Source organism: Diadema setosum, chromosome 16 (assembly GCF_964275005.1).
Source record: "Diadema setosum chromosome 16, eeDiaSeto1, whole genome shotgun sequence".
In the NCBI taxonomy this organism is placed as follows: Eukaryota; Metazoa; Echinodermata; class Echinoidea; order Diadematoida; family Diadematidae; genus Diadema; species Diadema setosum.
This window is the reverse complement of record NC_092700.1, coordinates 14,297,953-14,314,320: the sequence shown is the minus strand read 5'-3', so window position 1 is coordinate 14,314,320 and position 16,368 is coordinate 14,297,953. Positions and strand designations below refer to the sequence as shown.

The 16,368-nt window shown below is 40.3% G+C and overlaps 2 protein-coding genes across 2 annotated transcripts; one reads left to right on the top strand and one right to left on the bottom strand.

Annotated features, from left to right (window-relative positions):
• The first annotated feature begins 171 nt into the window (after positions 1–171).
• Positions 172–7,949, top strand: LOC140239599 (elongator complex protein 6-like). Its single transcript, XM_072319430.1, has 7 exons — positions 172–237; positions 4,001–4,082; positions 4,729–4,799; positions 5,267–5,400; positions 6,040–6,229; positions 6,839–6,994; positions 7,509–7,949. The coding sequence occupies exons 1-7, from the start codon at positions 172–174 to the stop codon at positions 7,626–7,628; spliced, it is 819 nt and encodes a 272-aa protein (XP_072175531.1). The 3' UTR covers positions 7,629–7,949.
• Positions 7,950–13,764: 5,815 nt separating this feature from the next.
• LOC140239598 (uncharacterized) lies at positions 13,765–14,184 on the bottom strand. The gene has a single exon (XM_072319429.1). It carries the CDS (start codon positions 14,182–14,184, stop codon positions 13,765–13,767), a length of 420 nt encoding a protein of 139 aa, XP_072175530.1.
• Between the last annotated feature and the right edge of the window lie 2,184 nt (positions 14,185–16,368).

Below are 16,368 nucleotides of genomic sequence, written 5' to 3'. Positions count from 1 at the left end.
ACAGCACAACTAACGTTAACAGGCAGACGGTGAAACCTGAACGTAAATCTGAACAAATAAACCTGCGTGGACTGTGTTGAAACATGTACGGTGACCTATAATCTGTACGACATCTTTAAAAAGAAATTATAAATCAGAGAAGCCGTCTTGATGTGAAGAAGAAGCTGGGCAATGTTCGATGAGCTCAATCTCCACCTCGGCTGCTCCAGCAGCGGATCGACATCTGCCCCACCGAAGGTGAGGTGCTCTACCCGGTGCTTCCGGCCACCCGGCTAGAGGAGCTACCGTTTGCATCATCAGTTCCTCGTGATCGTGCTTCGCGGAACGTGTCGTTGCTAGTCTGCCTAGCTGAGAAGTACACTAAGCTTCATTTAGTCACTTTGTTATACTAGTTGTTAACATACAATACATATTTTACCAAGAAATCACTTTTGGCTATCCAAGATATACTGTAAGCCCCCAACATGCCAAAACCCAGGATAGCCATACTGAGCTGTCGGCTGATTTTATTGACAATTGTGTAGAATCTAACTGTTATTAGTTTTAGGAAGAATCGGTATTGTTGTAACAAGTTGTGTGAGTGCTTATTATTGTTTTGCTTGAGTTGCCTGCGCAAGGGTCAATAACCAATTCCCCTATTTTTAATTTTTTTTATTGTTTACGAGACAACGTGGTTAAAGCAAACACATGTGAGACAGTTCAGTTTACATAATTTGCAATGGCCTTCTCAATTGAACAGATTTTATTTACATTCGATCAGGATCATACCTGTATCGACACTGTCATTTGAATTATAGCGTTGTAGTGACAGACAAAAATCTTATATTATTCTAGCGTTCAGAATAATGCTTATAACTAGGTATAAATTGAGCAGATGTGCATTACCCCGGCCCCTCTTGCTCAACATCAAGCTCAATAATGTGGATCCACATATATTATTATCCGAATTGGGAAATTCCAAATATTGATATAAACATTCACCACCTATACTCTAACACGGTGTACCAGGGCAAGATATCTCCAGTTTATGTTAATTTCGGAATGTTCTGCGAAAGTCCACTGAATGCCGTGGGTCACTTTGCGAGGACGGCGTCGTCGAAGACGAGCGCGAAAGATTAGATCGGGGCGAAAAACTCTAACACGACAGGTCCAGAGCGAGATGAAATGGGAACGGGATGATGGTCGACTGGATGCTCGGCATGAATGAGGCAAGGAGCAAAGAGTCAGATTTGCCTGAAATGATGTAGATGCCGCATTGTGACAGTCATCGGAAAAGATTGAGCGGACATTATCCTCTTTATACACATGTATGCAGAGTCAGCAGTTTCTAATTGCCGGTTGTAATAGACTGATTGTGGGCTGCGGTGCTGTTCTCCTCCCGGGGAAAATGCTTATTTCCAGGCTGTCGAAGCATGGGCAGAAAAGCAAGGACTGCAGTGCCACGCTAAACAAAGTCCTCTCAAAATTTTCAGCCAAGTATTGTGGAGAAATAAGGACTGCCTGACAAAACAAAGTCCTCTCACAGTTTTCAGCCAAAAGTCATGAAGTTGAGGAGAAAAATCAGCTAGACGAGCTGATCTCAGGCAGCATAATCAGCAGTCAATGACAATTTCAATGTCCTGCTATGTCCGAGTTTTCAGGGTTTTTATATGGCTCGATCATGACAGCGAAGTGGAGGTCGTGGTCAAACTCACTTCCTCTTCAGGGGTCAAAGATGCACACGAAGTCTCCGTCCAGTCTGGGATCAGATTTTGTTTTTAGCTGCCTGGCTTTAGGATGACGGTGTCAATCAGACAGCAACTGGTATATTTCCATTTCATCTTACTTCTATTTTCATTGAAATACACACAATGAGATCTATTTGCCCTGAACTTGGAAGAAAAGCGACCCCGGAAACACTAAAGAGTGAGGGGTCAGTGGCGGTGTTCTTCCCTAAGAGGTGGTGATTTGTTATGGTCAGTGATAATGAGGCTTTGGGCTAAGGGGTACTTTATCAAAAGGTCAGGCAGAGCGGTCAACTGTCAGCTGTGGAGCTGTGCTGCAGTGTGACATTTTGCAGTGCCCACTTCTACTGCCTACATCATGATAAGAAACTGTACAAATACAATATCAGGCACCCGTCCTAGTTTTAAACAGACTTTCCTTCTCTTTTCCTAAATCAATGTAAACACAAGCTGCAAGAGGGTTTTGCACATTTTTCACTTTCAAGACAGAGCAGTGAACTGTGGTCACCATGGTAACGCAGTACAGCTCTGCTGCATAGTCAAGCGCACCTCGGGCTCAACCGTGTTCAGAATGCTAAATCGGCGAAATAGCTACGGCAAGACTCGGCTAACAGATTTAAGTCTTGAGATGTTAACATCATGCGGTCTTCTGTACTACTACTCAGCTACTACTAGACTCTAGTATAGTACAAGAACTAAGGTGGTGTAGCTTTACATGATTATCATGACCTCAAAAAAATAATAATTTTTTTTTTTTTTTAATCAATGGCCTCCCATGTTTCAGCTTCAGATCAGTGATTAGAGATCTAGATTAATAGATAGTCACAGTGTTATATCTGGACGTTTCAATCACCTATCTTGACCAAGGTTACACAGACAGTTCTTCTCAAGGTGTTTTTATGACCTCCTCCCCCTACATGCCCCCTTAAATCATCTGGGATATAACGTGTAAATGGTTCCTGATTTACTACTATCAAACTTAGTGACTGCATTTGTTATTGTAGCATATCTCAAGTAACTTCACAGTCACACTGTTTCACTCTCCTCCCCAATCTGGATCCCCCCCCCCCCCTTGTCTATATCACTGACCCTCCCCACTTATTTTGACTTCTCTTCCATATCAGTTTTGTTAATATATTGGCAAACCCTCTATATGACTGTTCATCACAAAACCGACAAAAAGTCGCCAGACATGGATTTTTATTTTTGGGCAGATTCTGGAAGAGCAGACCCTAAATAAGCTTCAAAATGATGTGTGAACTCAATTCAAAGGGATTCTCCTAACCTACCTAAATATTGGAAAGAAAGCACAACTTTGGAAAAGTGTGACCTGAGAAAAGAGGCTCTGAAGTACAGGGTCGATTCAAGCGCTTAATCTTTACCAAACTGCTAGCTGAGCCATGGAAGGGGCAAAAAACAGCATGTAAACCCGCGGAGCAACAACAATGAAGGAATTGTCAGATTAAGTTAAAATTGATCATGCCCTGTTAACACATTCTGCCCATGATTAATGCCAACTTTCAAAGCAGTAGCATTATCTTTTCAGAGGTTATTCTAGTGTTGAAAGTGAAGAGTGTGCAAAGAATTTTCAAGAAATGAAGAGGGACCTCTATCAATATACCTAATCTCACTACTTGCCAAAAAAAAGTGTTTGGTAGAAAAACTGCTGAAAACACACTTTACCATTCATTAAATGATCCCAAACTTGAAAGTCGGACGATCGACACCCCAATGGTATTTGGTAATTGTTATTGCGTAACTCTTCCGAACGAACGAAATTTGTGCATGCAATTGCGCAATGCCAGACTGCAGTGCTATCCATAAACGTGTGGGACAGTGCTGCCACTGAGACACGTGTGTGTGTGTGTGTGTGTGTGTGTACAAAACATTGCGACCGCAAGCTGCGGTGATTGGAGGAGAGAGGCCAGAAGATGCATTTTTCGAGTCCACACATAAAATCAAGGGGTGCAATTTTTTGTTGGTTTCTATGATGCACGGTCACAGTTGAGAAACTTCCACTCGCCAGCATGTCTATTCACAGAGTTATTTTGGATCCAGCGGTTCTTTGTATTAAAAATGATTTAAGTTCTCTCTAATTTGGTGTGTCAAAGGTCACCACCTGACACCTTTACTTAGACCATAGACAGGAAATGGACAAGATTTTGCTCAAGTCCTTTTTTCCTCTCTGTTTTCTGTTACTCTTAATTTCTCTTGTGAGTTTAAGATATAATCTAAGACTTGTAAATAAAAATAAAAATTGTATGATTTCCTCCTAGGGGAACTTCTTTCTTGTGACAGAAGCAGATGATGCTGATGCAAGCTTCCTCATTCATCACTTTCTGTCATGGTATCTGAAGAGTAAGTTTTGAATGTATGCTGCACCAATTGATATTCACATTATTTTCTTCCCTTCTCAGTGGAATTATTTATTGAAGAAAATACTGATATCAAGTTTCGATGGATGACTTGATTACAGATGAAAAAGCTTGGCAAATTAAGTTATGTGCCTGGGTACATAGCATTAAGGAGACTCTACTATTGCAGCTAAGTTTTGTCTGAAAATGGCAGATGTCAAAAATTATGCTTCTTCAGTGCTCCATATGGGAGTGGAAATGTGAGATTACAATATTTATTGACTTAATTTAATGTTTCAGTGCCAACAGCAGTTTGATGTGGCATTACAGTGACAGAGTGTCATGCAGAAAATTAATATTTTGATGTGATATATTTTCATTCTGAAGGAATTAATGTAATATGTATGTGTTATGAATCAGCTGTCTCTCTGTCAAGTTGTTGAATTGATGCTGCAAAGTTGACATTCAGAAGTTACTGTTCTTCATCTTTTATGAAATACACTGAATGGAATTCCAGAGTAAGATGACTCGGCATACGAAAGTCATCTTTTCTTTGCAGCTTTGAAAACTAAAACCATACCTAATGACTTCACAGAGATTGAGCAGAAGTTCTTTCATTCTTTTTGTTTGTTTACTTGTTTTGTTGTAAGGTGGTTGCAAGGTGATATTTCTTGGCCTGGCACAGTCTTTTAGTCACTACAGTGCCGTCTCACAGAAACTAGTAAGTATGCTCCTCATCATGACAGTGACTGTCAAAAGATTGTACATGTACATGTATCAGTCTGAGTCAAAATATTGTGGTCAGTTAATATGACAGAGGAGATTGAATCTGTCAAGTTAACCTTTTCATGTTGATTTTGAAAAAACAACAAAAACATATCAGTGAAGCACGGTTACATATTACATCCAATAGGATTGTGAGGAAAGCTAGCCTGATACAGAGTTTTGCAGAGCTCTATAGATAGTGCATTTTAAAGATGGTATCAATAGCCATTAGGAACTGAATTGCCTTGTTTGTGATAAATCAAAACATACAATGTACTTTAGAAACTTGTACATTATCATGATAAATGACATATTTTTCAGTATCAATTGTTGGTAGAAGTTTTCATTGACATAGTTATATGTGTAGGAAAAAAAAATTTTAAACTGCAAATTGATTGTTGGGATTTGTATTTCTGTCCGGAGGGTGTAAATTTGCCAGCAGCCAAGACATCAGGCCAGCTTGAGTTCATCAGCGGCTTGCAGTACTGCATTCCTCTGGTGAAAGGAAGTGTATGGCAGGGAGAAAGGGAGGACTGTGTTCTACAGGACTGCATCAGGTCAGTTGGCAACCTTGGAGGGAGGGTTTTTCACTCATTCTTTCTGTGTGTGACAAGCCACACTCTATGGACCATTCTCACTGTAATTTTACCCATCAGGCCAACTTGTGAAGCAATAGGGCCATTCACATTTTTATTGAAATACTACAAGTGTACAAAACTTAGAAGATTTGCTTGGAGATGATGTGTTACATTTTTAAAGAGTAAACTCACAAGTTTTCACTTAAACAAGGTTTGTGAGTTGGAATCCAGTAGTTTGAGATCTCCCATGTGTTATTCATGCGCCTCCTGATCATGTCTTGCTTGTGTAACATGCTAATACTAATTGGAATAAAGATACACAGGTTATGTTTTGGGGCAGTACGGGCTCAATGTGGTAAAATGTGAACAGTGAATTATATTTTTTATGGTGTGGTATTTGCAGATGAGACTAGCCCTGGCATGCCGAAAGACTATTACACCAACAGTGTTTGGTCATTGGGTCAGTCACCGAAGAGCAGGGTAATTGTTGTACTGAAGCCTAGTACATGTTTCTTACAATCAGAGATGAAATTTGAGTATACATCATCAGTGAAGTAAGAGAGAAGTCGAGCAATTTGTCATTAATTCTGCTTGTTATGGTATTCTCTTCAATGATAGCTCAGGGTCAATGAATCCACTCTACAACATTCTGAGAGACAGCCTGGCAAAAGAGACTGGTGCACAATCATATTCCAACGTTTTAGTGCTGATTGATGATATCAGCATCCTGCAGAGCTTAGGCTTGGACACCAGGCTGATCTCTGACTTCATACAATACTGTCATGCTTTGCTGGTGAGAGGAGATGAGGTAAGTAAGATGATAAAATTACGCAGCATGAAGGAGACAACTACCGCTGGGGGGGGGGGGGGGAATCTCCATTGTTGAACAAATCCATATGTGAATAGACATATTTGCATTTTCCTATTTCATTGAATTCATGCATCTTTAAAACAATGCCTGGTAAAATCTAAACTCTTCTGTGACTCAATATTAAGATATTGTGAAAATTGAGTGTCACAGTCCCGTTATGTAGCTCTGTGTGACAGGTTGATAAGAGTAAATACATCTAGATTCAATATGTAAAATTTGATTTTCCACAGGGAAATGAGAGGTTGTACTGTTTGTTTGGAAACCAAAAAGACAATTGCACTCCAATGTTTATTTCTTGTGAATAGATTTGTCATTGATTAGGTACAATGCAGTAAATGATAGCTATGTTATTGTTTTATACAAGAATTCTGTTTGATGCATTTGACTGTCAGTGGGAGTGCTGTATAACCAACCTGTCATTGCACATTTCAAAGTTCATGATGAGGCAAAAAACTGATTGTCTTTCAGACATTGTTATGACCAAAATTGGTTTCATCCATCCACGTGGTAATCCTATGTGTATATTTGATGTTTTCATTGTAACAGTGGCAAGGGTGTCTTGTCACTCTGCTGCACTGTGATACTGGTCAGGATGAGGATGAAGAGATGCTGTATCTTAGCAACCGCCTCCAGCATACCTGCAGCTGCCATCTGAAGGTGGAGGGGCTCTCAAGTGGCTTCTGTAAAGATGTTCATGGTCAGGTAAGCAGTGACTAGATTCTTTGTCATATATTGTTTGGCACATATAATTGAACATTATTTTGTTGTGGGCATACAAAAGCAAACATAAGTAATTAATCTGTACAAGAATCTTCCATCATATCACACAAATTATTCTCAGCATCTGGGAGAAGTATTGAATCATAGTACTTGTTTGTTGTGAAAGTCATGGCTATTTGTTGTCTCAAACCAACCAAAATTGAGATGTAAGAACTCGAACACTAAGGCACAATTGAAGGTTGCATAAATAATATTTGCTTATTTTTGTACATTACTGTGTTCTCATTGCAGATCTATGAAAATTTTCAAACAACTATATTCAATACAGAATATTTTCATGCAGATATGATGGAACCATCAAGGAAATCCCTGCAGATAACATATTCAAGTAAGTCACAATTTTTTTTTTTCTATCTTGCCTCAAAGCTACTCTGGCTTAATTCACATCTTTTGTTCTTTTTTCTTCTTGTCTTGTTTGTTTATTTTCAATTTGCAGTTGACAATAGTTCAGAAGTTGGACCATGATCCCGCAGAGTCAAGGAAATTGCTTCAGTTCAAAGTCACCGACAAGAATGTGTCTTTCTTTGCTGCTGGCACTTCATCAGCCGTCCTTTGATGGGGGAGCTCAGGGGAGGTTGCTATGACAATGTCAGGCAAGCTGTCCCTGCATCTAGAGTTATTCCTGCTGGCAGGATGAACGCGATGATGGAAGAGCATCAGTGTCTCTGTAACAGGTCAAGATAAAGTCATCTAAACTATAACGAGTTTTGAAAGAAAGATATCATTCAGAGGGGTGAAGGTTCAGGTGTGAGTTTCTTCAATTTGTCTCCCTGTACAGGGAGAGTTTTGTCAAAGATTAGACTCAACTGTATGGCATGCGTTCTTCATCTGTTATTGCAATTGTGTTATATCTCATAAGTTCATAATGAATGTTTGCCTGAAGAGCCAAGCTCCATTCTACCTACATGAACGGAGAGTTCTACTTTATGTTCAAGATGACTGAAATGAAAAGAATAGCTTTGAGAAAAAAAAAAATAGAATTTAAGTCAAAGTTTTATTAGTAGTCTGTTCTGGAGTCCCACAAGGATTGCATGCCAACAACCATTCATTATTATCAAAGCAGGCAAGCTAAATAAAATGGCAGAGGTTCTTCATCTCTTTGGAAGGCAATATGACCCACCTTAACATAGGATTGATGGTGAATTGTGCATTGCCAGGGCCATTTTCACATGCGTAAATGAAGAAGGGAATATGTCCCAATTGGATCTCAATGAGACAGAGATATGTGAAAGAGAAAGAGTGTACCAGCATTCTCCACAGTGACTACTGTGCTCACTGCTGTTCCAAAAAGCTGTGTTGAAGAAATATCAGGGTGTTTGATGTAACTCCGTGTGTGACCCTCACAGTGTCACAGTGTACCAATAAAGAAATATTGACTACTTTATTAAAGAATTATATTTCAAATTATTGATCCAACTGAGATGATCCTCATACACCTGCCTTGTCTTAAGCCTGTTTCACACTGCAATTTTGTCAAGCACTAACTGGCGATGCATTTCAATGCAGCTCTGTGATATTGTGCACCATTGCTCTCGGTTGCAGGATCTACATGCCTGACACTGTGCGGGCCGGATTGAGGAAATAAAAACAAGAGGATAGTTCGCAAAAAAAAAAAAAAAAAAGAATGAAAGATGATGTAAGTGTAGCACCGAAAATTTTAGGGTGGGGGAGGATTGGTTAATTTGTTGAATCAATTATCAAACAAATGTATTATTAATATGCAGCGGAAGTCTTTGGCATTATTATTAATGAAGGAATGAAAAGTTGTTCGATAACAACTGGTAACTGGAATTAAACATCAATATCAGACTGTATACAATACTCACAATTACAGTCATGATATATCACATCACTAACCAAATTCATTCACTACACACAATCATTCATACTTAGTAATAATCATCACACTAAACATCCTTATATACATTTGACACTGCCTATAAATTACTAGGAGGCATTGTTTAAAGGAATAATATCCTTTATTCCGTGTTAACTAACAATCAACATGTATACATTATCTTGCAAATAGGGAGTATGAACTCCAGATGCTTCTAGTCCCACATGGTATGTGTGTAGTAAGCATTATAACCAAGTTACAATTAAAACTAAGTTCCACTACTACATATCAAATTACAATACAACTGCTTAAGGCCTAACATAAAGGGGTTGTGCCACTAAGGCATTAGGGTCTCAATGATTTATGTTTTCGGGTTCATCGTATAGGTTGTGTGGATGTGGATGGCTGGAATGGGTGAAAAAATAATATTTTAACAGCAATCTGGCATCAACTCCTCTCCTCTCAAAAGTTAATTCAGTATAAATATGGAGCGTTTGTAATCAATCAGTATATTAAATATTTTACTACTAATTAACTGAAATATCATTTGTCAAAAATCATTGCTTAGAACTGAGGGTTAATAATAATTTTATTCCCATTTAAACGCATGCACATTCAAAGAGGCTACTTATGCAATCATTGTCTTGTAGGGCTTTTCATTATAACATTAAAGCTCTGACCCTGTGACATTGATGCGTCAGATAGAAGAGCTTGTGTCTATCTGATTGACCAGACAATGTCACTATTCGGGTTTATATATGATTATTTTAAAGTCCATCAAATGCAAAGTCTATTTCAAAAGTTATGCAATTTGGGTAAATTTGGAATAAAATGTTAAACGCAGCTGCATAGCCATAAACTAAACAATGTGCATTTCGTATCCACTTAACAAGATGTGGGTGTTAGTCACAAACATAAAGTTTAATTCATGATATAATTTTACTAATCTGAAAGATATGACACCACATGGTGCTCTGGAATAATTGAATTGCAAGTGGTATTTAAATCCATTTATATCTCGCTAAATTAATGCCATCCACAAATATGAATCAAATATGTTGAAAATATAATATACAATAGTTAAAATATCTGTAGAAATTATGTATTTGCTTACCTGGAATGGGTGAAAAATTAATATTTTAACAGCAATCTGGCATCAACTCCTCTCCTCTCAAAAGTTAATTCAAATATGGAGGATGAGAGTAGTTCCCAGATGCTGAACTGGGGGCAGGCCCTACCATTTCTCCTGCTAGAAGGTAAAACTGCCTGAGAATATGGCTAAATACCAGGTCATGGTAAGCAAAATACACAATAATAAATTACATATCAAAATTCATTGAGTAACCCTCTTTGACACAATATTAACAAAGTGATATATTACCACTAGAAATAATTGGATTAATTACAAAACAAAAACTTTCACACCTAAATAACATGGAACAGTCTGCATATATTAAAACAATAAGTCAGAGAGTGACCTTCCTTTCCTCCAGTTTCATCGTCCTTGCGGATTCTCGAGAACAGGATGAGTCATTGTTTCTGGCTACTGTACTCCACTCCATGAATGGAGGACTACTATGTGCTTTGTGTGAGCAGGGGTGCCTGTGTGTTTGACTTTGGTTACAAAGTATTAAGGTACATAAACTCTTGTGATATGCAAGGCATTGACTTTAGATTTTTCTTTTAGTCTGTTGGTTACTGTATTATAGAGAATCTTGGGCTGCTCAAAACTAGTGTAAAGCATATGCTTAATGTATAAAATCAATAGCACAGAATCATAGCCATCAAAACAGTAATATACATAATATAGCCAGCACTTGTGGCTGAAATGACGTCCATCATACATTTGCAAATATGATGTGACTATAGTATAGCCTATAGCAAATATGACTATAACTAGTGTGGCGAAGTTGGTTTTATGTGGTGGCTTCGCCGTAGAGATTCCACTTCTGACACCATGTGTAGTGAAGAACTTGTTTTGTGGTAGATGTGTGTGATGATAGATTGGTATCAAATTGAGGCCCTACGACGAACTTCGATCAGGATAGCCGAGCTAGGCGTAAGTTCGTTTGGCCGCAGTATACCGCCCAAGATACCAGTTAATTCTTACTACTAATTCATTTCTACCAGTTATATACCAGTACTCCATCAACAGTCCATCATACCAGCTTCGCACATTATCTACTAAATTACATCTACCAATATCTTTACCACCAGTCACCACCAAGGTCCACTCACCTGCACTCGCTCAGGATTCTTTGGTAGGAAAGATTACTCTTTCAGTTCTTGGTATAAATTTCAACAGGTAGTATTTAATTCGCAAATACTTCTGCACAAACAACCGTCCAACTCGTTTCCGTAATACACATACACAGTTCACCGTGCCGACCCGGTCCCGTTACTTCCAAGTCCCGAACTTTAAGTCCCGTCCCGGCCTGCCATACGTTATACAGATCTAGGCTAGCTAGCGATCAGGAACACACTATCCTGACCATCGCCTTCACTAGAACTGTCTGTAACTGGGCCGAACTCAGAAGCTCGATCCAACTCAACACGTACTAGACGTGTTTACCGTATCTGTCCCAACTCGACATCGAACCGAAATCTTAATTGCCAAATTATATTTCTACTCAATAATTATTAGCGTAGTTAATCAATATTTCCACCACTAAAACACCAATTAGGGGGAGCAATTCTTACCAAACCCCTACATATTTGGTCTCAAATTACTGGTATCTATTATTTCTCTCTGAATCTTAAGTCATCTTACCCCCTCTATGCCCCTATCTTACGTAATATTCAACAATCTGACCAAAACCGGGATTTTTGGACCTCGCTTATAGCAACGTTACTACCAACAATGATTGATTACATTCTAATGCTATCGATAATGAATCATACCCGGCTTATTATACACAAATCAACTAGCGGAAATGATCGATTTCGCTACACTAGTCAATGATAAAAAAAAACTATAATGTAGCCTATAAAGAAGGGCTACATACTCTTCCCCCCTTAAAAGAAGGAAGGATCAGGAAGCAATAAAGGATTGCCCTCCACATAAGAGCCATGTGGATCAGGTGAACCGATGGTGGTTCACAGAACGGGCAGCCCAGTTTGCACAAACGCTGACAAAATAATAGCGAAATAATGAAGACAGATCAAACATTTTAATGATGAGTATTAAGAAAGTCATCATTTCAATGTGTAAGGCAGGAGCAGTCCAAGTCTCGAAACACCCTGCAGGCTTTCTTCAATAACAGGAACGCTTTGAGTTCCAAGTCCATCTTGAGAAGGCATGCATCCAAGATTATCGAGGTTCTATCCAGCTGCAGTCAAACCATGTTTGTAGCTAAGCTTTTTATAAAGTCTCAGCTCAGTACAGATCAATAAACATGGTCCTTATAAGTTGGTCCATTATGATCACAGTCCACCATGGCAGGAATCTCTCAGCACGTTGTATAGCTTCACTGCTTTGACGGGGTCACTCTAGTCCTGACGTGAAGAGTCAAATGCAAACTCACGATTAAGCAGGCACTGTGTTTTGTTCAAGTATTCCTGTTCTACTATTCTGCACTTTCGGCTCTGCATACAGTCACATCATGCCACAATTGAGTTCGTTCTCTCGATGAAAGTCCTAAAGCCTTCCATCTGGACTCCTAAAGCCCTCCATCTGGACTGCACGATGATGCTGACCTGGCCAGGAGTTTGCGGGGAGCCTCGTTCAGTTTGTGTAGTGACTGCTGATAGACCTCCATCCCAACACTTATCATGAGAACCCTCAACCTCTAGACACATCCTAACACGTGCAAACCCTTATACTTTAGGATATTAAATCATTCTTCTTGACCACATAGATTCATATGTAATCAGAGTTCTCCTAAATTCAACAGGTTATACGCCCTAGAGCCTTCTGTATCTACATTTAAAAATAATGCCTCCTACATTTCAACACGAGACATAATCATTAAATCTGTACAGTTATTAAAATACATACACATCTGTTCATTTATTAATCATAAGTGATTCTCCATAAAGGCACGCATCTGTTGGACTAGTGCCAATTTAAAGTCAGCATTATACTGTTCACCAGGGTGATGATAAGCAAGTTTATTAGGTCCTATAGCTTTGCTACTTCGTGCAGACCGTCTTAGAGGTACATTAGTTTCCAATGGGGCAGATTGTTTGCTGCACATGGGATCAATTTGATTTTCAAGATGGCCATTTTGAGTGTCAACACTACATTGAGGAGTTGAGTCGGCAGAAGAGTCAGTTGGTGGGTCTTTGTCAGTGTCGTTCGAGAGAAAGTCAGTCCCACATGTTAGGTCGTTCTCTTGGCTGTCAGTTTCACATGTTTTACCATTATCATCCTGAGGAATATCATTTGCCGAATTCATCGGCTCATCTGAAGGGATATGATCACTTGGGGTGTCACAAGTCTGACTAGTCCTGTCATTTGGTGGGTTGTGAGTCGCAGTTATTGGGTCAGCTGGGGGTCTATGTTGTCATGGGGTGCATTAGTCAAGTCTTCCTCACTCGTTTGGGGGTCATTCACATTTTGGGAGTCTTGTTTTTGATTGCAAGGTGGTGTGTCATTCCCACCATTAATGTTTGAAACAAAGAGTATGTCTCGCTCATCCTCGTCCTCACTCTCGTACTCTCCTGTGTTGGGAGGAGCATTAGGTGTGTGTCTTGTCACCTTCCTCTTGGGGCGCGGAAACTTTTCCGGGTCCTTTTGTGCTTGTGATGGAGTAGCATTGGGTTTTGTGTACGGTAACAATAGGTTACGGTGCAATACTCTTGGTTCGTCATCACTACCCTCCTTTTTCACTCGGTATATGGAGGAATCGTTGATTCACTCTACTACGACATACACATCGTCACCCCAGCGGTTAGCAAGTTTGGGCTTTCCCTGTAGGTGCACGTTCTTGACCAAGACAGTGTCTCCCTCTGTCAGAACAGGGGCTTTGGCACTTTGATCATATTGCTTCTTGTTGGTTTGTGCACGCTTTGCCCTGTTGTTTGATGCCATTTCATATGCTTCACGAAGACGATCTCTCAGATCGTGTATGTAGGTGGTCTTGTCCTTGACTGTTGACCACTGAGGATCTGTGCCTAAAGCCAAGTCAACTGGGAGACGTGCATTCCTTCCAAACATCAAGAAGTATGGGGAGAAATGGGTACTGTCATGCTCGCAAACATTGTAGGCATGAACAACGGTACTCACATATCTTCTCCACTCTGACTTGGCCTTGTCTTCAAGGCAGCCCAGCATGTGCAGCTACACGCGATTGAAACGTTCGACCGGATTGGCTTGGGGATGGTAGGGAGTGGTCCTGATCTTCTGTACTCCGGCCATGGTACACAACTCCTTTATCAAACGAGAGTTGAAATCTTGTGCCTGGTCAGTGAGTATTTTGGCTGGCCACCCATAGTGAACTATGAAGTTGTCCCACAGTGCTTTAGCTACTGTACTACTCCGTTGGTCCTTAGTGGGGACAGCGACTGCATATTTGCTGAAGTGGTCTGTCATCACCAAGACATTCTCTATACCCCCATTGTCAGGCTCTATGGAGAGGAAATCAATACACAGGAGTTCCAGTGGTTGTGTGGTGACAATGGAATCCATTTCAGCCTTCTCCTGTTTGGACTTCCTCTTGATGCAGCGGTCGCAGCGGTCAATCCAACTCTTTATGGTAAATGCCATAAAGGGGAAATAGAACCGTGCTCGAGCAAGTGAAACGCACTTGTCAAAGCCAAGGTGACCACACTCATCATGAATACCTCCCATGGCCTGTTCGAGAAAATTCTGGGGAAGGACCAACTGGCGCCTCATATCTCCAGACACAGGGTCCTTAGCCTGGCGATAGAGGACCCCATTATGAATGACCAATTGGTTCAATTCACGATACAGTACCTTCAATCTAGGTCTTGCTCCTTTCCTGTCCATAGGTGATGGCCATGGCCCGACAGGTTTCTCTTGTCGACAAGCGCCCTGTAATGACCCTTTATTCTGTTCACTTTGTCCCTATAACTCGCGCCTGACCTCCTGCTGAAGCCTTCTTCAGCCAACCGATCAGCGAGTTTGTTGTACACATTTTTATTCCTGTGCACACCGTCCAATTTGCTCTGGCATTCTGGCTCTGCCCACAGAACAAGTAGCAGCCTCAGTTCGTCGTCCGTCCAGTTGGTTCCTTTGGTGGAACAGGCAGCCATTACTATTATCGACTCAATCGGAGAGTAATTATTTGTATATGATAAACAGCTGGATAGAATCGGTGTATGGTGTTGATGTAAACAAACTAGTGTAAGTACGGTACCTAAACACATGATTCATAAGACTTACACATGCAAACAAACAGAACCAGAACCTGTGGGATACCCCATGAGACACGTATGTGCACAGAGCACAATCATGAGTGACTATTAGAGCTGTGATCAGTGACATAGAAGAAGCGACTGGGTTTGGAATAATTGTCAGATGGGTGTGTCGCAGCTACCCACTTGCTCCCTAGTTTGCATCCAGTCTTACATCGCTGCGCTTTATCACCATACTTGTGATGATACCAGCACAAGTTGGCTGGCTGCTGATCCATATCAGCTTGTGAATTGTCTGCAGTGGCATCCTCCTAATCCTGTGCTTGCGCCCGCGGCTACAGCTACATCTGCAACCAAGACCCTTGGTGGCCTCCGTTCCTACTTCCAGCCGCTTGAGCTGGGCTACGATGCCATGCAAAAGACCAACAAGATCGTCAAGCTGTGTGGTGTCTGGCATCACCACAGCACTTGCGATGACGGAAGAACCTACTGCATTTACTTACTTTACTCTAATCCATGAATATGATGTAGGACAATGACTGTTCATCGATCAAAATTTGGTCTAAGAAATTGTCAAGTCGAGTGTGTGGGAAAGGAGAGATGTTCAAGAAAAATACACAGCCTTGACCTATACTGGTTCATAGACAACATCATGTGTTTTTGACCAGTCTACTCTTTTCTTCTAACTATTTACAGATGTTGCTGAGATGACATATTCAGGAAGACTGTTCCACAAATCAACAACTCTATTGCTAAAATAATATTTCTTACCATCAAGCCGAGAAAACTCTTTGTCTAGTTTCACACTGTGTCCTGTGGACTTCCTGTGAGCTGAGTGAAAGAACTCACATTGAGTCTCATACATTCCGGTCAAATGTTTAAAACCTTCAATCATATTATCCCTCCTGTACCTGTGAGCAAGTGTTTCAATTGCCAGGTAGGTAGGAACATACTCAAAATTATTATTTGTGATGCAATTTCAAAAAATAAAAGTTTAATACAGAGTTGCAAATTTGCGTGATATTTGGCATGATGAATATTTCGGAGGATTTCTGTTCAATGAACTGGCAGAGGGTATGTGAGTATAGAGCTATTTCATGTGACATCACGTTACCTTCCAGTATGGCAGCTTCTATAGCAA